Below are 23,551 nucleotides of genomic sequence, written 5' to 3' on the forward strand. Positions count from 1 at the left end.
AATTAGCATGATAGATGGTTCTCCACCCCCTTACTTTCAATCTGAAGGTGTCTTTGCGTCTAAAGTGGGTCTCTTGTAAGCAGCATATAGATGGATCTTGTTTTCTTATCCATTCTGTTATCCTATGTCTTTTGATTGGAGCATTGAGTCCATTGACGTTTAGAGTGAGTATTGAAAGATTAAAAAAATTTTTCTTTTAATGTTTATTTATTTTTGAGAGAGAGAGAGAGCGCGAGTGAGTCACGGAGGGGCAGAGAGAGAGGGGGACACAGAATCCGAAGCAGCTCCAGGCTCTGAGCTGTCAGCACAGAGCCAGACATGGGGCTCAAACACACAAACCGGTAGACCATGACCTGAGCCGAAGTCAGACTGAAGTCTTCTAAATTCCTTTTTTTTAAATGTGGGATTTGAGTTACTGTATAGTCTCCTTTCATTTCAGCGTGAGGGACACCCTTCAGTGTCTCTTGTCTTCAACAATATTTCTCAGTTTTTTGTTTCTCTGAGAAATGTTTAATTTCACCCTCATTTTCAAGAGTAGTTTTATTGGGTATGAAATTCTTGGTTGGTGCTCTGTTTCTTTCGGCACCTTGAATGTCCTCCCTCTGCCTTTCCTGGTGTCCAGGTATTTGATTACAAGTCAGGTGTTAATCTTATTGGAAATCTCTTGTACGTCACTGGTTGTAGTTTCTTACTGCTTTATAGTCAGTAGTCTGGGAGTGCCTGGGGCGCTCACTCGGTTGAGCGTCCAACTTCGTCTCAGGTTATGATCTTGCGGTTCTTGAGTTCAAGACCCACATCAGGCTCTGTTCTAACAGCTCGGAGCCTGGAGCTGCTTTGGATTCTCTATCTCCCTCTCTCTCTCTGCCCCTCCCCCACTCATGCTCTGTCTTTCCCTCTCAAAAAATAAATAAATGTTACAAATTAAAGTCAGCAGTCTGACTGACTATAATATGTCTAAGTGTGGATCTCTGAGTATCCTGCTTGGAGTTTTTTGTTTGTTTTTTTAATTTGAGGTGTTTTGGGCCCAAATATTCTTTAGTATCTAATATTCTTTCTGCCACTTGTTGTCTCCCTTTGCCTTCTGGTGTTCTCATCGTGTATATTTCGGTTTGCCTGATAGCATCCCACAGGTCTCTGAAGCTTTGTTCATTTTTCCTTATTCTTTTACCTTTATGTTCCTTAGACTGGGTAATGTCAGTTGACCTAACTCCAGGTTCACTGATTCTTCTGCCTTTTCAAACTGCTGTTGAACCCTTCTACTGAACAACCCTTTTCGTTATTTTACGTTTCAACTTGAGATTTTATATTTTTGTTTTCATATAGTTTTTTAAATGTTTGTTTATTTTGAGAAAGAAGAAAGAGAGAGTGTGTGCACTCACACATGTGAGCGAGAGAGAGGCAGAGAGAGGGAGAGAGAACCGCAAACAGGATCTGGCTGTCTGTCAGCACAGAGCCCGATGTGGGACCCAATCTCACAAACCGTGAGATATATGACCTGAGCCAAAATCAAGAATCAGATGCGTAACTAAGCCACTCAGGCACCCCTCTATTTTCATATTTAAAATAGCTTATTTAAAGTGTTTGTCTAAAAATAATAATAAAGTGTTTGTCTAGTACATCCAACATCTGGTGTTTGTCAGGACAGTTTCTATTGCCTGCTTTCTACCCACTCCTCTGGATTGCCAATTGTTTCCTGGGTATTTGCATGTTTCACCTGTCTTTGTGTAGTAAACAACCCTCAGATTGTTGTAAGCCTTTAGTTAGCTTCTGAAGTTCTGAAAAATTTATTTTGACAATTAGGCAGTGTTGATACTGCTTTTCTGGTGTCAAGTTTGGGAGGTGTTTACTTGGCCATTGTGGAAGTACTTCCTCCAGGTAAATCCTTTTAACGCGTCCTTCATGAACCTATCTGTAGGTGATAGACTCTTCACCTGAGCTGATTCTTGATTAAAACCAAAGCACCTATCAACCTGTTGGTTAGTATTTATAGACTTTCTTAGATTCATCTTCAAAAAAATATTATTTTATTCTGTTTGTTTTAATGTAATTACTGGTCTGGCAAGAGATTCAGTTAAGAAGTGGTTAGTACTTGCTCTGTACCTACAACTGTTTCAGAGGATGTGAAAATGGGGTATACATGACATACTTTTGAAACCCTTGGGGATAGAACTGATAGTAATTGAGATAATAGGAATGGACACAAGGGAGATCCATTTAGGTTAGAAAGTCAGAAGCATTTCCTAAAGGGAAGGGTCACTTGAACATGTCACAAAGGATAAATAGTAGAGGAGGGGGAAGACAGTCAAGGCCAAAGGTATGACATTAGCATCATAGAAGAAAACAGGAAGCACAGACCTGCCCTTCTGCTTAGGAGAGTTTTGGGTTTTTTGTTTTTACTGTAGAATGATGAAAAATAAAGATAAGTAAGTAGCTTGCTGATAGATTCTAGAAGTGGTCTGAAAGTGATAGATTCTAACAGGTCTGAAAACCTATTAGACATTTATTACGTATTAGTAAATGAAGTGTTAGGAAAAAAAGTAAACACATTATTTTGGGCTATGTTTAAGTTATTTTGCACACAGGATTTGAAGTTGGTAAATTAATTTCTGCTGAATTATAAAGTTTTAGGTGTTGGATATGTGAAATTCTCCAATGTTTTTAGGTGTCATTTGCCAATGCTCTACATCGGATTAGAATATGGATTGACCAATAACTCAAAGTTGGCTGAAAGATTCTTTGGCCAAGCGCTAAGCATTGCACCAGAAGACCCTTTTGTTATGCACGAGGTTGGCGTGGTTGCATTTCAGAATGGCGAGTAAGTCTTGAAAGGCCCAAAACCCTGTTTTCTTTCTGTAAATGAAATAAAACCAGTCACTAGAGTTTAAGTGATTAGGGACTCTTCAATAGATTTTTGTTTTTAAATGTGTATTATTTGAAGAGAAGGAGGCAGACATTAGAAAAAAAAAATAGAAAGTGTTATTGTGGAATTCTTTAAAAATACTGTACTGGGGTTTTGGTCCCCTGGGAGGTGGGCTCCTGCAGACTCCATTCCAAGACTGGACAGTTATTGCTGACTGTCCAGTAACCACACCCTGTAGGGTGCCTGGAGGCCTTGCAGAACCCTCAGTCAGTCATCTCCTTGTTGGTTAGGAGTTGGAGTCATACATTGAAGGGAGATTGCCCACAGCTGTGAAACAGAAATGAAGTTAATCCAAAAATTAAACTAATTAGAATGGCCCAGATTCCTGGTCATTTGAGGCATTAGTGTAACCTTGGATATTTGTAGAATAATTCAGTATCATGCTCTAAAGAGAAAAATGTCTGTAGTGCTTTGCACTAAATTATACATAAATTTAAAAACAACAAATTAGTACTACTGTGTTTTTTATGGCATGTGTGTGTATTCTAAGTATTGGATTATCTAGTGTTTACAAAAGCAAGTTTGGAGCTGTTGTAAAATGACGTAATATACAGCCTGTTGGTTTGTAGCCCAGGGCCCGCTCCTGGAGTACTTTCATACTTACATGCACGTTCCCAGCCAAGGTCAGAAGTGACATTCTGCCTTCCTGTTTCTGCTCTCATACTGTAAATGAGTTTGTGGGGTTTTTTTCAGTGCCACATTTTTCGCATTTTTGTGTTTTTTGTTGATGATTTCACTGTTTGAAATGATCCCCAAGCCTCGTGCTGATGTGCTGTTAGTGACCGTAAACACAAGAAGGCTGTGATGACCCTGTGTTAGATGAGCTGTGTTGCTGGCTGTGAGTTCAGTGTCAGTAAATCAGTTTGTATGTTAAATAAGGTATCGATCAACAGAAACACATATAAAACAGGTTATATGTTGAATGGTTGACCAGAGGTTTATAGGAACCTGAGCCTGTACTTTTGCCAGGAGCAGTAGTTCAGTATTTGCTAAGGCAGTGTTCACATTGACTTTATAGAATGTAATTACCAGGAATAATGATGATTAACCATATCCTAAAATCTTGAACTCCTATAATGTTAATGCCATAAAATTCATTAATTTCACCTTTAAAGTTGAATTTTAATAACTATTTACAGAAGGTTATCTCGTTTTTTCTTAAAATGTTTATATTTGCTAATTTTGAATAACCTGCAACCTTTTCCCCTCTATTTTAGATGGAAAACAGCTGAAAAGTGGTTTCTTGATGCATTGGAAAAAATTAAAGCAATTGGGAATGAGGTATCTTATGTAACATCTGTAACTCTTGTGTGTGTTTGCTGTTGAATGAGAACAATAATATGGACAAAGTCTTGCCTGGGAGATAAAGAGCTAATATTTATCATGGCAAATGTCTTGTTAATGTTTGAATTTCAGGCATTTATTTTGCTGCATGGTGTAAAATGAGTTTGTTTCTAACTGAGAAGGTAGATGTCAACTGTTTGCTTCCTAGGAGGCTTTGATATGTGGGAGTAATCAGAATATATTTGATGATTTTTTGATATGGGGAATATGTGACAGTTAGTGGATACTAGTGGGCACTGTAGCATCTAACATAAGATGTCCTCTAGAACTGAAGAGGCTCCTCTTGAATTAATGGGTAAGTATACAGCACCCACCTCTGTGGGAATAAGGCCAGGTATCATTTTATTCAGACCTATCATGGCTCTTCCTGACCTTGTAGTTATTACATATTTAGACCTCTCAAGGTTTGAGGCATTTTGCTAGGTTCTACCATATGAAAGACGTGTGCTCATGAATTAACCTTCTGCTAGCTTGGATGTGTATATGTGGGTATTTTTTTAAAATAATATTAATTTTAGATACTGTCAACTTCTGTAGGTAAGGGATTTGCATATTGCTACTCTTCTAGTTCTTGATTCTTTTTATTCACATCTATTTTGTTTTGTGCCATTCTGATTGTCACTTCCCATTTTTACTCTGTTTCTGTTTGGGCCGCCTTGCTTATAACCCACATCTTCCTTGGTGCTGGTTCCCTTCACTGACACAGACACAGCTCCCTTGGGGTCCCTGCCAAGTCTCTTATTTGTCATACATATGAACTTAAAAACACTGTATTTCTGTGTGTTGGCACATCTTTTATATAAAACAGGTTCTTTTTTTTTTTTAATGTTTATTTATTTTTGAGAGACAGAGCGAGCTGGGGAGGGGCAAAGAGAGGGAGACAGGATCCAAAGCAGGCTCTGCGCTGACAGCAGAGAACCTGGTGTGTGGCTTGAACCTACGAACCATGACCTGAGCCGAAGTTGGATGCCTAACCAACTGAGCCACCCAGGCACCCCTATAAAACAGGGTCTTGAACAGCTCAGTCTTGGGTGGTCTGGATAATAAATGTGTTTTTGTTATATGGGATGGCCACATACCACCTTGCTAGTTTTCATAGTAGGATACCTTAGGGCCTTGCTGCTCTAATGGGACCAGCTGCATCAGCATCATTCGTTGATGATCGGAGAGCACTGTGGAGCCTTGCAGAAATTTACAGTAATGGCTTTAAGTACAAATGCCCAGTGCTACTGAAAGTTATGTGAAAAGGGGGAAATACTGTTTGCCTTCAGTTGTAAACTACAGCAAATGTCCAAACAGCCAAAGGGAAGCAATGTGCCTAAGAACCATGAAGGGTTTGTTTCCATTCTCATAGGCCACACCTCCTGGAGCCAGGCTCATGGGAGCTGGAGACTATGGCTCAGATCTGTTGCCTGGTTAGCTCAGACTGACTGATGTGTGTTGACTGTGTCCTAAGCTCTGAGCTAGGTGTTGGGAGGAAGTAGGAAACTGACGTGATAGCTCCTGGCCTTAGACCTGTTGGGGATTGCAGATAAGTAAATTGGCAGTAATGATACAGTGCACAAAAAAGGCCATGATTGAGGAAATAAAGAAACTCACGCAAGGGAACAGTTAACCGGAATTTGAGGATGGGCCAAGAAAACCTCGTGGATACAGTTGTGACATTTCAGTCCTAAAACATGAGCAGATATGTTTTGCCAAGCAGAAGTGAGGAAAAGAGTGTATTAGGTATAGAGAATGGTATGTGCCAAGTTGGAGCTAATTGAGAATGTCAAGAAATGGGTCAGGAGGGCTGAGTGTGGATCGTCAAGGGCCTTGTACCTTATCTTGAGGTGGTTGGGCCCAGACAAGACTTGTTACATGGAGGTTGGCGTTATGCTGGGGCAGCTGATGAATAAGCCTTCGGTAGTTGCTAGGGGTTAGGGTTGACATGGGTGCCGGGCATGAGAGGCAGGCACTTAGAAGGGCATGAGGTTGGGGAGCTGGGAGGGCAGGAGAGAGGGTAAGAGATGAACGGGTGGCATGCTGGATTTGCAGTGCTTATGAGGTTTCCAAGTGGGAATGTTTAGTAGGCAGATGGAAAGCTCTGGGCTCAAGATACAGAATTTGAATGTCAGCACAGACGGGCTCATTAACAGTGTTGTGCTAATAAAATAACAGCATCCTCAGGAAGTCTCTTCTAATAGGAAAGAAAGATGGAGAATCCACAAATACTCTGCTTTGTGCTGTGCAGTCACCGCCAGAGAGGGCGGCCTGCTTCACTGTGTGCAGTGGTGTGGTTGAATGGGCGTGACTGGAAAGTGGCACATGAGTCATGGGTTTGGTGTTGCTGTGTTTCAGGTGACGGTTGACAAATGGGAGCCTTTGTTGAACAACTTGGGGCATGTCTGCAGGAAGCTTAAGTAAGTGAACTAGGACCTTTGCAGAAACATTCTTTGCGATTAAACGTTTACTTAATTTTGTGTAGCCTTTCTCCATGTTTTGTTTTGTTTTTTAAGGTTTTTATTTTTAAGTAATCTCCACCTAACATGGGGCATGAACTCATAACCCCTAGATTAGGAGTTGTATGCTCTACCAACTAAGCCAGCCAGGCACCCTTCTTTTCCCATATTTTTATTTTGAGGTCCTCCAGCTTTGTACTTTGCTTCTCAGACACAGCAAGCATCAAAATAATTATCTCTAGTGAGTTTTAGTATCTCTTTTTTTATTATCCCTGGTAGTATAATTTTATTTTAGAAATATAGAGAATTACAATTCTCTAATAAATTTCATTTTCTTAGATAAAAAAATGGGTATTCAAAATTAATTTGGAAGAATTAGGACAGTAGGGTTTATTTAAAACCATATCCATATTCTAACTTACTGTTTTTCTCTAGTTTCCAGTTTTATGATGTGATAAACAGCATTGCAAAAATAGATTCTTTGGCTCAATATGTTCGGGAAACTCTAGGTTACTCAAAATTTAATAGGTTTTTCTATTTCAGGATATGTTGGTGTCTTGAGTATTCATTATGAGCTGCAGCATTTCCCAAACCTTATTGAACCTTCTTCTCACGAAAGATTTTACAGGGCAGGAATTCCAGAGAACTTAGGAAAATGCTGTTCAAGTGACTTCTTTGGACCTTAAAGCAAAAACCTTTGATTGCTTTTAACCACCCCCAGTGTGGGAGGTTTGTCTGGCCCCAAAAGAGACCTTGCAGTGTGGTGGGGCACAGGACCCAGGGCCAGAGGTTATGTTCTGGCTCATGTCTCCCACCTGTGTCCCTGTGGGGGCACCTTCAGCTGGCTGGGTGAGAAGGGCAGGAAGATACATTTAGGAAGGTGTCAAGGTACACGAAGGTGGTATAACCATTCTGGATGGTTACTGTGATGTACCAGATTGTTTTTGATGTTGGCACATAGATGAATACTCATCTTAGATCTAGAAAGTCAGTACTTTCACTGTACCCACTAATTGTTTTCTCTTTCTTCCCGTTCTTTCTGCTCTCAACTCCCTGTCTTTTCTTCTCTCACAGAAAGTATGCCGAGGCCTTGGATTATCACCGTCAGGCACTGGTGTTAATTCCTCAGAACGCGTCTACCTATTCTGCCATAGGGTATATCCATAGTCTGATGGGCAACTTTGAAAATGCTGTTGACTATTTCCACACAGTATGTCTAGTTAACATTTACCACTTTTTTTTTTTTTTTTGAGAAGATCTTTTCTAGCCAACATTGTATTTATCATTTTAAAATTCTTCAGACGACTTTGTGGTTTCTTCTTTCCTTTCCAGAGAAAAGCATGTGTGTGTGATACTCATCAAATTAGAGACAAATGTGAGACTTAGGTCCTAAGTGTGCAGTCAGACATACATGTGTGCATGAGGTTTGTGGGCCTCATCTGAGCTGGGCATCACGTCTGGGCAGGAGAAAAGAAATTCTGGTCTCTCTGTTTAGGACTTAAAGTCCTAAAGTCCTTGGGTCACTTTTTTTTTTTTTTAATTTTTTTTTTTTTTAACGTTTTATTTATTTTTGAGACAGGGAGAGACAGAGCATGAACAGGGGAGGGTCAGAGAGAGGGAGACACAGAATCTGAAACAGGCTCCAGGCTCTGAGCTATCAGCACAGAGCCCGACGCGGGGCTCGAACTCACAGACCGAGAGATCATGACCTGAGCCGAAGTTGGCTGCTTAACTGACTGAGCCACCCAGGCGCCCCCACCTTGGATCACTTTAGTTGGTGAACAAAACATCTGTGTCATCACAAGGAAAGAATCTCACGTCATACTTCACTAGACCTAAGACACCATCAGTAAGCAGGTTGGGTGCCCCGCCCCCCAACACACAGACAAACCTTTCAACTTTACACAATTCTTTCCAATCTCTCAGTTTTTTGGTACTTAGAAAAAGCACTCTTTTGGGGCACTCTTTTTGGGCATATTAGGACATAGGTTTTTTTTCAGAGATGACTCTAGTATCTACATAAAAAAGAAAATATAAGTGAAATAAATACTTTAGATGCTCTATTCTTTACATTCAGAGTTTGGTTCTTTTAAATCACTTTCATACCAGGCGGTCAGTGTCCCTGTTTTCCTGGGGCTGGCACGTATACCCTGATCTTGAAGGTTTTTCCTAAAGGTGTTGACTATGCAAATCTTATGCTGCCAGAAGGTGTCAACGCAAGGATTTTAGGCAACAGTCTCAGTTCCTGTATTTTTGAGTGTTCATGTGGTTTCAAATCTAGTCTGTACATCACCGTGGCTACCCACGCAAAACACCCTCATCACAGCTGTGGCCAGCTGACAGCAGTAGTAAGAAACCACCAGTAGTTTAAAGCGTCCCAAGTTCAGAAATGTTAGAATGAAAAAAAAAAAAAAATGGGTGTTAGAATTGATGAAATAATGGTATTTGGAGAGAAAGATAAAATCTGAGAAAATGCATAGGGTTGGTTAGAGATTTTCAGATGAGATCAAGTCCTGAAGATGCCATTATGATAACTAGGATACTAAGCTAGGCAGAAGTGTGGACTGGCAGCTTTTCTGGTTTGTGTGATATTTCGAATGTGTGTATTTGAAGATTCTATAATTTACCTCTCTTCTGTGATGTAATTAATGCAGAAGACTTAGAAGGCTCTATGTGGAGACAAAGTTTTGAAAATCTTTTTGGAGGACTGGGATTTTAAACATAAACAGTGGTGTGATAACCCTACATGTGCCCATCGCCCAACTGCAGCAGACATCAACTCATGGCCACTCTTGTAGCCCCCCCACCCCCACCCCCTCTGATTCCCTGTAGTGTTTTGAATGGAGTCCTGCAGGAATATTTTTAAATGAAAGAGAAGGAAATACATTTTCTTGTAATAACCATGCTGAATCTTTTCTGCAGGCCCTTGGTCTTAGGCGGGATGATACATTTTCTGTTACAATGCTTGGTCATTGCATTGAGATGTACATTGGTGATTCTGAAGCTTACATTGGTAAGATTATAATTAATTACTCTGATTGACATTGCATCCCATTCTTTAGATTGTTGTATATCTCTGTTTAGGTTTCTCACATCTCATGTAAGTTTTTAAGTTTAACTTTCTAACCATTTAACTATATTATTAAGAAACTCCATTTATTTGTTGGAAAATTCTGTGGGAATTAATGGCTCATTAAGTGTTCAGTTTATAATTGAGTACTTGGTATATGCAAAATACTATTATGGAGTATGTGTAAAGTGCTGTGATATACAAGAATCAATCTAATTAATTGCAAGGCACCTGGCTGGCTCAATTAGTAGAGTGTGTGACTCTTGATTGCGGGGTTGTGAGTTCAAGCCCCACGTTGGGTGTAGAAATTACTTAAAAATAAAATCTTAAAAAGAAAAAGTGTTAAAACAATCTAAATTGCGTAATGGGAAAAAACCTTAGAGACTTTTTAATTTCCAATAGTTTCTAATTTCTAATAAGTAAATGAAAACACTCTGGCCTTAATACTTTATAATGAGGTTTGTAGCATATTAATAACATTAATTTTTGCATTTCAGTGGACTGTTAAGTTGGCTTACGTTCACACATTACAGTGCTGTGTAATTTTTTAAGTATTTTTTTTGGTAATGATAAGCAAGTGTTAAGATAAATTTGGGTAGAATTGTTGTCCTTGGGCCTTCATTTAGTGACAAACATTGTAAGGTAAAGAGGGTGTAATGAAGTTAAACTCGAGGTCTGGACTTTGGGGTAGGCAAAGATTTCTTTCACAGGACACAAAACCATGAGAGGAAAGCAGTGTTCAAGTAGGCTTCAGTAAAATTAAGAACTTTGTTCATCAAAACACTGTTAACAGAGTGAAAAGGCATGTCATAGACTGAGAGAACTTACAATTTATAGACTGGTCAGAGCTTGTGTCTAGAATACAAAAAATCCTATAAATTGGTGAGAAAAAGTTCAGTCAAAGATGGGTCCAGAATGGGCAAAATACCTGAACAGGAGCCTCACCAAAGAGGCTGTCTGCCAAAGCAAATGAATGTGCGTACTGTCGTTGCATATTATGGAAATGAAATTAAAACCATAACAAGATGTCACTGCACACCTGCAAAATGGCTACAAGTGAAAACACCGCTAGTGCCTAGTGTTGGTAATGACGTATACACCTGGTATGCTTGTATATTATTGGTGGTTGGTGCTCAGAGCAGGTAGAACCACTTTGGAAAACTGTTCAACGTATCTGCTAAAGTTAAACAGACCTGTTAAAGCAGTTATCTGTTGCTGCCTAATAAGCTACACCAACCGACAAGGATGTATTACCTGTCTCAGCTCTGTAGGTTGATTGGTGGCTCATTTACTGGTCTCATCACTAATGCAGCTGTGGTCAGCAGTCACTTGATGGGCTGACGGGCTAAGATGGCCTTATGCACAGATGGGGACCTCAGCGAACCCAGCTGGGCCTCTCATGGGTCTTTCAGACTTCTCCATAGCATGGAGATCTCAGGGTTCTAACAACAAGAACTAATGCCTCAAGACCTCTTGAAAGCTGGAAGTTTCCTAGAATCACTTCCGTCACATTCTGTTCAGCACAAGTCATGTGATCGAGTGCATTGTCATCAGGGGTGGGGTGTGATTCATTGGGGTGTTAGGGTGCTGACCTACCATGCTGCTCTTAAGCCATAGCAGTTCTCCTCCCAGGTGTGTGCCCAGTGCATCGATGTCTCCGTAAGCCAATGCTCACATGCAGAGTTGTTCACAGCAGCTGTTTGTAACCACACCTAACTAGAAATAACTGGATGTTCATGAGTAGGAGAATGGGGAAGTGAATTGTGGCAAGCATAAGCGGTAGAGTACTACACAGTTAAAAGGACCAACGATGAAGTCACACTGTAACCTAGGTGAATCTCCCAGATTTTGACAAAAAGAATATATACTGATAAATTCCATTTGTGTGAAGATTAGTTAATCATAAGCAAAATTGATCAGTGGTGATAGAAAAATTAGAGCGGTGATTCCTTCTGGTTTGGGAAGGGGAGGTGTTCACTGGAAAGGGCGTGAGGTGGTTTTCTGGGAACTGGAGGTGTTCTCTTTGTGGTCTGGTGGTGGTCATGTGGGTATATGTGTATGTGAGAACTTGCCCAGCTCTGCACACTTTTTACGGTGTGTATGTTGTGGCTCATTTTTTTAAAGCTAAAACAGAAAGCTTGAGCTCTGGCACCCTAAAGACCCTGAGTTGGTATCTCAACTCTGCCACCAAGCCCTGTGGCTTTGGGTAAGTCTGAGCCTCAGTTTCCTCTTTTGTTTGAGGAGGGTCTTACAACAGGCTTAAATGCAAAATTCTTATAAAGCTAAGGAAGGTCTGGAGGTAGGGTACTGAGTGAGACAGACATTTTGCCTGTCCTCACAAAGATAATGGTCTTACAGAGATTTCCAAGTGTGTTAGTCATTACTTACTATATATATATTTTTTATTCAGGTATAATTGTCATGTAACATTAGTTTCAGGTGTATACCATAATTCAGAATTTGTACATATTGTGAAATGATCACCACGGTAAGTCTAGTTAACATTCATCACCATACGTAGTTAGAAATTATTTTTCTTTTAGTGAGAACTTTTAAAATCTTCTGTCTTAGCACCTTTCAAATGTGCAATACAGTATTTAATCACCGTGCTGTACTGTTTTTCTTTTTAGAAGGCTTGTTTGTCATTATCTGTCAAAACATCTGTTGCTGAAAGCTATTAGTTTGAACTGTGTAAAATTATTTTGTGTCAGAAATGATTGAACCTAATACATCTGTTGGAAATCTCTTCTCCATCATTCATAAGATTTTGATGTGTGGAAAGTGTATTTCCCCTCACTGTGTTTCTGTGTGCATAAGGGTGCAACTGCACCAATGCCAGAATGCCAGTGGGCTGTTCTTGTTTGTAACATGCAAGGGCAAGTGCCTGCTGTGGCTCCCTTGTGTGTGGGGGCTTTAGGGATGGTGCCGCTGCCACATGGGGCTTGAAGTACATGTGCTTGTCAGTCTCCCAGCAGCCGCCCTTGATAATTGAGAAAAAGAAGAGGAGGAGAGTGATTGGAATTTCTCCTTCTGAGCTGTACTTGTGCTCGTAAAAGTACCATTGGACTTAGGGGTGCCTGGGTGGCTCGGTCCGTTGAGCATCCGATGGCTTCCGCTCAGGTCATGGTCTTGCAGCTTGTGGGTTCCAGCCCCTCATTGGGATCTGTGCTGACAGCTCAGAGCCTGGAACCTGCTTTGGGTTCTGTCTCCTTGTGTGTGCCCCTCCCCTGCTTGTGTTCATTCTCTCTCTCTCTCTCTCTCTCTCTCTCTCTCTCTCTCAAAAATAAAAATAAACATTAAGAAATAAAAAAAGTACCATTGGACCTAAACGTTGGAGGTGGTGCTACATACATGATGATGGAAATGATAGATAATGACGGGGTTTCTTATTTTATTCTCCTTGTGGTATTCCCTTTTAGGAGCAGACATTAAAGACAAATTAAAATGTTATGACTTTGATGTGCATACAATGAAGACACTAAAAAACATTATTTCACCTCCGTGGGATTTCAGGGAATTTGAAGTAGAAAAACAAACTGCAGAAGAAACGGGGCTTGCACCACTGGAAACCTCAAGGAAAACTCCAGATCCCAGACCTTCCTTGGAAGAAACCTTTGAAATTGAAATGAACGAAAGTGACATGATGTTAGAGACATCTATGTCAGACCACAGTAGTTGATTGCAGACAGATCTCCATTCCATTTTGCCTTGGGGGGGGTTGGGGCTTCCTCACACCCTTGTCCTGTCTTCAGAATTTCCCATTTCTTAACATGAATCCAGACTGCACCTCTACATTTAGGAATGGGGCCTGCCAAAAGAGACTGTACTGCACACCTTTGCAACAGGTGTTTTCTGACCCTACAAAACAATTATAGGTAGAGGAATAAAGAGGTAAATTGTGTATTATGTCTGTTTTTCCTTTTTCAATAAACTTTCATTTTCAGAATAATTTTAGTCTTATGAAAAAGCTTCAGAGACTGCACAGAGAGCTCCCATAGGACCCCTAGACAGTTTCTCCCTGTTCTCATCTTACGTGACTTTGAAACCTTTGTCATGACAAAGAAGCGCACATTGGTACGCTACAAGTAATGGAACTCTGAGCTGTATTTGGATTTCACCATTTTCCCATTAATGTCCTCTTCCTGCCCTGCATCTTATCCAGGGGCCACACTGCACTTAGCTGTCACATCTCCTTGGGCTCCCCTTAGCTGTGACCATGTGTCAGACTTCTGCGACATTTGAGGAAGACTGGTCAGATGTCGTGTAGAATGTCCCTCAGTTGGAGTTTGATGTATTTCTCATACTGGACTAGGGTTATTTGTTTTGGGGGAAAAGTACACAGATGGGAATGAAGTATCTTTCTCATCACATGTCAGAGGGTATATAATATAACATGACTTATCACGGATGGTGTTAATCTTGACCACGTGGTTACAATGATGCCTACCAAGTTTTTCCACTGTAAAGTTACTGTTTTTCCCTGCCTGTAATGTGTGATTTAGAAGCAAATCATGAAGTTCAGCCTATCCTCAATAGGACCGAGGTTGTTTTTGTTTTTGTTTGTTTGTTTGTTTTTAGGACCAAGGGCTCCACCATCTGGGGGGGGGTCTATCTGCACATATTTGGAAATCTTCTGTAACAAAAATTTGTGTCTTCTCCCATTTATTCAGCCATTAGTTAAGTATTATCAAAAATCAATATGTATACATATTTTGTATTTTAAGTTATAATCCTACACAATATTATATTAGGGCTTAATTTTTTTTTTAATTTTTTTTTTAACGTTTATTTATTTTTGAGACAGAGACAGAGCATGAACAGGGGAGGGGCAGAGAGAGAGGGAGACACAGAATCTGAAACAGGCTCCAGGCTCTGAGCTGTCAGCACAGAGCCTGACGCGGGGCTCGAACTCACGGACTGCGAGATCATGACCTGAGCTGAAGTCAGACGTTCAACCGACCAAGCCACCCAGGCGCCCCAGGGCTTCATTATTTCAACTTTGGCCATTGGGACCTCCTTGAGCCTGGCTCCTGTGTCCCTGTGATATAACCCCATCCATTTTTGTTGTGATTCTTTGTTCTGGTAAAATACACATAACATGAACTATGGGCTTTAGTTAATAATGCATCACTATTGATACAAATGTCGCAGTGCAAGGTGCGGATACAGGTGTGGTGGGGAGCATGTGGGAACTTGTGCTTTTCCATTTTTCTGTAACCTAGTGCTCTAAGAAATTGTTTGCATGTGTGGGTATAGATATGGGTAGGTAGCCATTTTAACCAATTTCAAGTGTACATTTCAGTGGTACTTATTTCCAGGTTTTTTTCATTCTTGCAAATAAGTTTTGTACCCATTTGGGCAGGAACTCCACACATGTCCTCCCCCAGCCTTTGGTAACCTCTAATCTACTTTATGTCTGAATTTGCTTATTCTAGACCATGTAAGTGGAATCACACAATATTTGTCCTTTCATGTATGACTTTACCTAGCATATTTTTTTAATAAAAGTATTTATTTTTGAGAGAGAGCATACAAGCTGGGGAGGGGCAGAGAGCAAAAGGGACAGAGGATCTGAAAACAGGCTGTGTGCTGACAGCAGAGAACCTGATGTGGGGCTTGAACTCACAAAACCTGAGATCATGACCTGAGCCAAAGTCGGATACTTACTAGATGCCCCTATCAAGCATATTTTTAAGGTTCATTCCTGTTGCAGCTTTTACCAGAACTTTATTCCTTTTATGGCTCAATAATATTCCATAATGTACATCACATTGATTTATGGATGGATAGGAGTTATTTCCATCTCTTGGCTATTGTGAATAATGCTGTGAGCATGCGTGTGTAAACATCTGAGTCCCTGTTTTCTGTTCCTTTGGGTATTTGCCTAGGAGGGGAATTGGCTCATGTGATAATCCAGTGCTTAACTTTTTATTTTTACATTTTTTTAAATATTTATTTTTGAGAGAGAGACAGAGACAGAGTGCAAGCAGGGGAGGGGCAGAGAGAGAAGGAGACACAGAATCCAAAGCAGCTCCAGGCTCTGAGCTGTCAGCACAGAGCCTGATGTGGGGCTCAAACTCACAAACTGTGAGATCATGACCTGAGCCGAAGTCAGATGCTTAACTGACTGAGCCACTCAGGGGCCCCATTCAGTGCTTAACTTTTTTTGAGGAACTGGGCAACTTTCTACAGCAACTGCCCATTTTACATTCCCGTCCCCAGAGCATGAGGTTCCAATTCCTCTGCACCCTCACTGGGACTTTTATTTTTTGTTGTTACAGTCCACTCCAGTGGGAAGTAGCTGTTTCGTTTGTGTTTCCCTAATAACTAGTGATATTGAGCATCTTATCCTGAATTTCCTGGCCATTTGTATGTCTGTTTTGCAAAACTGTCTATTCAGATCTTATGGCCACTTTGTGTGTGTGTGTGTGTGTGTGTGTGTGTAGGTTTATTTTTTGAGAAAGAGAGAACACAAGCAGGGGAGGGGCAGAGAGAGACACACAGAATCCAAAGCAGAATCCACACTCAGCACAGAGCCCAATGTGGGGCTTGAAATCAAACTGTGGGATCATGATCTGAGCCGAAATCAAGAGTCAGATGGTTAACTGACTGAGCCACCCAGGTGCCCCCTTATGCCCACTTTTAAATTGAGCTGTTTCTTTTTGTTGTTGAGCTATAGGAGTCCTGTATTGGTTTTGAATATTAAATCCTTGTCAGATATGTGATTTGCACATATCTTCTCCCATTCTGTGAGTTGTCTTTTCACTCTCTTGATAGTGTCCTTTGATATACAAATTTTTAATTGAATGAAGTCCAATTTATTGTTTCTTTTGTTTATGGTGTTTTTGGTGTCATATTTACAAAACCATTGCCAAATCCAAGGTTATGCAGATTTTCACTAAAGTTTTCTTCTAAGATTTCCATAAATTTACATCTTTGATCCATTTTGAATTAATTTGTCTAAATGTTGTAACTGTGTTCAACTTCATTCTTTGGTGTGTGGATATTCAGTTTTCCCAGCACCATTTCTTTTTTTTTTCAACGTTTTATTTTTATTTTTGGGACAGAGAGAGACAGAGCATGAACGGGGGAGGGGCAGAGAGAGAGGGAGACACAGAATCGGAAACAGGCTCCAGGCTCTGAGCCATCAGCCCAGAGCCCGACGCGGGGCTCAAACTCACGGACCGCGAGATCGTGACCTGGCTGAAGTCGGACGCTTAACCGACTGTGCCACCCAGGCGCCCCCCCAGCACCATTTCTTAAAGAGACTGTCCTTTCCCCATTGAATAGTGTTGGCATTCATGTCAAAAATCAGTTGATGGTAGGCATATCTGGGTGGCTCAGTTGGTTAAATAAATGTCCAACTCTTGGTTTTGACTCAGGTCTTGATCTCATGGTTTGTAAGTTCGAGCCCCATGCCAGGCTCTGTGCTGACAGCATTGAGCCTGCATGCGATTCTCTCTCCTTTCGGCTTAATTGATGACAAATATGAGAGTTTATTTCTGGGCTCTGGATTCTATTCCATTGGTCCATATGTGTATCCTTAGGCTAGTTCCACACTGTTTTGATTACTATAGCTTTATAAGTAGGCTTTGAAATTAGGGTGTGTGAATCCTCCAACTTTTTCTTTTTCAAGATTGTTTTGGCTGTTGTGGCTTCCTCGAATTACCATATGAATTTAGAATGTTTTTTCCCCCCATTTCTGAAAAAAGATGGCATTGGGATTTTCATAGAGATTTCACTGAATTTGTGTGTCTTCTTAATATTATATCATCTAATCCATAAACAAAAACTGTCTTTCCATTTAATTATGTCATTTTTGATTTCTTCCAGCAGTGCTTGTAGTTTTCATTGTGCAAGTCTTTTACCTCTTTGGTTAAATTTATTCCCAAGTATTTTATTATTTTTTTGGATGCTATTATAAATGGAATTGTTCTCTTAGTTTCCTTTTTTTGATTGTTCATTCCTAGTGTATAGAGAAACAACTGTTTTTTGTGTGTTGACTTAGTATCCTGAATGTATTTATTAGCTTTAACAGTTTGTGCATGCGTGTATGTATGTGTACATGTAGAGCTTTCTACATAATAGGATCATGTCATCTGCAAATAGAGATAGTTTTACTTCTTTTTTTGAATTTGGATTGTATTTATTTCTTCCCACTTGCATAACTTCTCTGACTTGAACTCCAGTATTACGTTGAATAGACATGAGAAGCAGGCATCCTTGTCCTGTCCTTGATCGTAGGACAGGCTTGATCCAAGGCTTCAGTCTTTCACCATCAAGTGTAATGCTATTGTAGGTTCTCATCGATGCCCTTCATAGTTTTGGAGGAGTTCTCTTCTATTCCTACTCTATTGAGTGCTTAGTTGTTTCATCAAGAAAGGTTGCAAATTTTGGGGCGCCTGGGTGGCGCAGTCGGTTAAGCGTCCGACTTCAGCCAGGTCACGATCTCGCGGTCTGTGAGTTCGAGCCCCGCGTCGGGCTCTGAGCTGATGGCTCAGAGCCTGGAGCCTGTTTCCGATTCTGTGTCTCCCTCTCTCTCTGCCCCTCCCCCGTTCATGCTCTGTCTCTCTCTGTCCCAAAAATAAATAAACGTTGAAAAAAAAAAAATTAAAAAAAAAAAAAAGAAAGGTTGCAAATTTTGTCAAATGCTTTTTTTTTTTTTTTTTTTTTAGGTGGATCAATGTGATGATGAGGGGTAATGAGTTCTAGGATTTCAGGGCTGTTGAGGGAAAAACATGACCATAAGGTGGCAGTAGCATATTTTATTTGGGCAAGTGTATTTGAGCGGCTCTTTGGGGGCGATGTGGTAGCAGTGTGACAGGAAGAGGAGGTTAGAGAAGACTGAAGCACAGTGGCTGTGTGGTCCTTCATAGTCCCAGGGTGTGTCTTATGTACAGGTTGCAGATGCTGCGTGTAGATTTACCCAGTATGCAAAATAGGCAGGCTCTAGATGGCTAAAGATACGCTTGTTTAAGCTATATTTAAAACAATGATATGTGTAAAAATTGGACTTGGCATTGTTGGGCTTGAGCTAACCAACCCCATCTGCTGTGAAGAAGTAAACAACATAGGCTTCAATATACAAGGGCCACATCTCTGGTTCACTTATATAACGTCTTGAAGGTTTTTTCCTTCATTATATTAATGTGATAGTTTACATTGATTTTTTTAAATTTGTAAAAAAAAAAAGTGTTTATTTTGAGAGAGAGAGAGAGAGCGAGCGAGCGAGCAAGCGAGCAGGGGAGAGGCAGTGAGTGAGACAGAATCCCAAGCAGGCTCCACACCATCAGCGTTGAGCCCGATACAGGACTCGAACCCATGAACCATAAGATCATGATCTGAGCCCAAATCAAGAGTCATGCTTGACTGACTAAGCCATACAGGTGCCTCCTACGTTGATTGATTTTTGTGTGTTGGACTACCCTTGCAATCCTGAGATAAATCCTGCTTGGTCACATTGTATGATCCTTTTAATAGAATGTTGAATTTAATTTTTTGAGTTTACATATATGCTCATAAGAGATATTTATTGGTCTGCAGTCCTCTTGTAGTGCCTTTGTCTGGCTTTGGTGTTGGGGTACTGCTGGCCTCATAAAATGAGTGAAGTAGTATTCTCTCTCCTCTTCAGGTTTTTGAGAAGAACTAATGTTAATTCTTTAACAGTGAAGGCTTTTGGTCCTGGGCCTTTCCATGTTGGGAGGTTTTTGATTACTGATTCAATGTCTTTACTTGCCAATAGCTGTTTCCTCTTGAGTCAGTTTTGGTAGTTGGTATGTTTCCAAGAATTTGTCCATCCAGGTTGTTCACTTTGTTGGTTAACCATGGTGCATGGTATCCTGTTACAATCTTTTTTATTTCTATAAAGTCTGTAATAATATCTCCTCTTCCATTTTATGATTTTAGTAATGTGTTTTTCCCCCCTCAATCTGGTTAAAGGTTTGACAACTTTGTAGCTCTTTTCAAAAAACCAACTTTTGATCTTGTTGACTTCCTCTTGTTTTTCTAGTTTATATTTCATTTCCACTCAAATATTTATTATTCCTTCTTTCTGCTAGCTTTGGGTTTAGTTTGCTATTCTTTTTCTATTTCCTTAAGGTGTAGAGTTTTATTACTGAAATAAGATTTTTTTAACACAGTCATTTACAGCTATAAATTTCCCTCTGAGCACTGTTTTTGCTGCAGCCCCTAAGTGTTACACTGTGTTCTTGTTTTCATTTGTGCTAAGGTATTAGCTAATTTTCCTTGTGATTTCTTCTTTGACTCATTGGTTGTTTAAGAGTGTGTTGTTTAATTTACCACATATTTGTGGGTTTTCCAGTTTTTCCTGTCTTAGAATTTCTAGTTTTATTCCATTGTAGTTGGAAAGAATATTTTGTGTGATTTCAGTCTAAGTGTTTAAGACTTTTCTTGTGGTGTAATTTATGGTCCTTCCTAGAGAATATACCCTGTTCACTGGAGAAGATTGTATTTTCTGCTTTTGTTGGGTGGAGTGGTCTGTGTATGTCTGTTAGGTCTAATTGGTTTATGGTGTTTTTCAAGTCTTCTATTTCCTCATTGATCTTCTGCCTACTTATTCCATTATTGAAAATAAGCTGTTGACGTCTGAAACTATTATTATAGAAGTCTATTTCTCCCTTAGTTCTGCCAATGCTTGCTTCATGTATTTTGGGGCTCTCTTATTGGATGCATATATATTTATACTTGTTATAACTTTTGACCTTTTTATCAATATATAATGTCCTTTTTGTCTCATAACAGTTTGCCAGCCCAGCTCTCTCCATTACTATTTACATGGAGTAATTTTTCCATCCTTTTACTTTGACCCTTTTGTGTCTAAAGCAGGTAGGATCATATTTTTTTATCCATTCTGGTTTTTAATTGGAGGGTTTGATCTTTTACATTCGAAGTAGTTACTGATAAGGAATTTATCTTGAGCTGCCATACAGCTATTTGTTTCTGTAAGTGTTACATATTTTTTGTTCCCTCCTTATCTTATAGTTGATTTTGTGTGTGTGATGTGCCATTTTGATACTCTACTATTCTGGGGCTTTTTGTTTTTGTTCCTCATGGCTACTCTGGGGATTACAATATCTGACTTAAATTTATAACAACCTAATTTGAATGATTCCAATTTAGTTTTAGTAGCATACATACACTGTTGTTATACGCCTCCTTCCCTTTCTTCTTATTATCACAGATTACATCTTTTTTCATTGTTCCCATTAACATTGATTTATAAATACTATTTTATTCATTTGCTTTTTAAATCATATAAGAAAAAAGGAGTTAGAAACCAAAAACCAAAAGTACACTAATACTGGCTTTTATATTTACCTATGTAGTTATCATTACTATTGTTCTTTATTTCTTGATATGATTCCAAATTATTGTGTAGCTTTCTTCCATTTCAGCTTGAAGGGCTCCCTTTGGGATTTCTTAAAAGGGCACTTGTACTAGTCTACCAGTGATAAACTCCCTTAACCTCTGTTTGTTGGGGATGTCTTAATTTCTCCTTCCTTCTTGAGGAATGGTTTAGCCAGAAAAATTTTTGGTTGACAGTGTTTCTCTTTTAAAGCTTTAAATATGTCATATAATAAAGGGATAGGGTTATACGCTTCATTTGTTGTAACCCTTGCAAGCCTTCATCCTGACTTCACCAGGTATATTATCCTATGTTTTTGTGGTTTCTGAGACATTTGTTCAGAGCATTAACAAAGTATTGTACAGAAATGAATTTTCCTGGCACCTGAAATGGTTCCTTAAACACCAACTTTTTTTCTTAATCTAACATGTATTCCATATAGTTCTACCTTAAGAACCTAAGGCAATAAATAAATAAATAAATAAATAAATAAATAAATAATAATGGCTCTCATTTCCTGAGGTCTAACTCCAGGAGGTCTTTAAAGTTGCCTGGGGGGCTCAGTTGGGTAAGCGTCCAACTTCCACTCAGGTCATGGTCTCACAGTTTGTGGGTTTGAGCCCTGCATCAGGCTGTGCTGACAGCTCAGAGCCTGGAGCCTGCTTGGGATTCTGTTCTCTCTCTCCCCCTCTCTCTGCCCCTCCCCCACTCGTGCTCTGTCTCAAAAATTAACATTAAAAAAAATAAAAATAAGACTTTGTACATTTGAGGAATTTGAGTGCAGCTATAGATGCTTCCAAGGCCCAGCATCCTAGCTATTGTGTTTCAGCTTATGACAGCGAATGTCGGTTTAGTGTAGTCATGCACTTAGGTCGTGAGTTACCTGCTGCTCTTCAGACTCAAATAGTGTGGTTCTGAGTTTTCATCTTTCTATTTAATGGCTTTCTTTATCTCTTCTCTATCAGGATCACATGTGCCTATTGTTATGCCTCCCCTCTTTAGCTGGGGCTGGAAAATCAAATGACTGAACTTAAAATAGTAATTTTTAAAATAGATAAAAATGTAGGTATTAATACTTTTTTCAAGTTTATTTTGCCTTCCAGATAAAATATTTCTTCCTGTAATTTCTTCATTGATCACATGGTATGTTTAAGTTTCCGAAAAAGCAAACTCCTGATAAATGAGCCTAATTACCATATTGACAGTGCTTTAAGAAATGAAAGGCAAAATCCAAGCTGTTTTTCAGGTCAGCAGTCTAGTACCAATGTTTAGGCTTCAGAGAGTATCAAAGAAAGGTAATGTGTAATTGTACTGTCAAGTAGTTTTCTATACCACCCAATATTTTACTCTCATAATGATGCATGGTTTACTAAAAAAGGCATCCTTCTTGCCAACTTTAAAGTGATCATGCTGTCATTTTCAAAGGGATATGGGAGTGTTATGGTCACCTGCTGCTTTAAACCAGTGCCATTTACCAATTAGATGTGCTCCCAAGTAAAATGTAGCCTTTCCTGTGACAAGCATTCACCCCAGGATCACATTCATGTGTGGCAAAGCAAAGTTACCTACTTTATTCACTCTGACATTTGGAGATTATTTTCTTTTATTGTCTGTAGTTCTGTGTGTATGTAAAACAATGTAAAAGAAAACGTATATAACAGGCTTGGCAGTATGTAGGAATCTAGACTTTCTTTGTGATGTACTTATTTTTTCATATAAAATCTTAAGCTATTTTGCAAGTGTATTTCATTCACTGTATCTTGAAATTTGTACTATAAGATTTTTTTTACAGAATAATTTCATAGTCATACCTGAATTCTAAAATTGTGTCATTTTTGTGAAACCATTTCTGAGAACCTTATTTGTTAATAACAGGAAGTAAAGAATCCAAGGAGTCTTTAAAAATTGACCATGGTGGCTGTTGGCTAGGGGAAAAAAAAAAACATTTGGGCATTTTGCTGTCCAGATTGCAGTACACATACAGCAAACATGTGAGTGCCTGTAGGTGCCACCTACAGGCCTGGACTGGGCACAGAGTTGGATAAAGACATAGTTCCTGCCTAAGTGAAGGCACAGTTCTAGGTTGTTAGGGAATATTCAGCATTGAAACAATGTAGTAACTAGCAAATGGAGGTATGCTTGAATTTCTGGGGATCTTGAATCACTTTGGCTGGGAAAATGTTGGGTTGGGATGAGAAAGACTTCAGGAACGTCCTTCAGGATAGGACATTCCAGGCCGAAGCCATAGCATAAACCGTGGCTTCACTACGGGGGCACAGTATGGACACAGGAATACCACAAAGCGTTGCACATGACTTGGGCCTAATGAGAACTCCCTTTCTGAAGACAGGAGTTCTTTTCTCCATTTGACAATTTTGCTTTTTGGCCTAGTATAGATGTGAGTAGGTTTG

General features: G+C 39.7%; 1 protein-coding gene across 3 annotated transcripts in view; it reads left to right on the top strand.

The window, feature by feature from the left end:
• The window catches only part of CDC16 (cell division cycle 16), a 47,231-nt gene that overhangs the window by 20,064 nt on the left and 3,616 nt on the right, over positions 1-23,551 (top strand). For 2 of the 3 annotated variants that reach the window (XM_047877431.1, XM_047877562.1), the window contains 6 exons: positions 2,663-2,815; positions 4,138-4,201; positions 6,605-6,666; positions 7,780-7,915; positions 9,628-9,718; positions 13,195-13,676. In XM_047877431.1, the coding sequence (XP_047733387.1) occupies positions 2,663-2,815; positions 4,138-4,201; positions 6,605-6,666; positions 7,780-7,915; positions 9,628-9,718; positions 13,195-13,454 (766 nt within the window). In that variant the 3' untranslated portion in view covers positions 13,455-13,676. Of the gene's footprint in view, positions 1-2,662; positions 2,816-4,137; positions 4,202-6,604; positions 6,667-7,779; positions 7,916-9,627; positions 9,719-13,194; positions 13,677-23,551 lie in introns of those variants that run through there. The other variant, XR_007156209.1, reaches the window with a different exon arrangement.

This window comes from Prionailurus viverrinus, chromosome A1, assembly GCF_022837055.1.
Source record: "Prionailurus viverrinus isolate Anna chromosome A1, UM_Priviv_1.0, whole genome shotgun sequence".
NCBI lineage: Eukaryota > Metazoa > Chordata > Mammalia > Carnivora > Felidae > Prionailurus > Prionailurus viverrinus.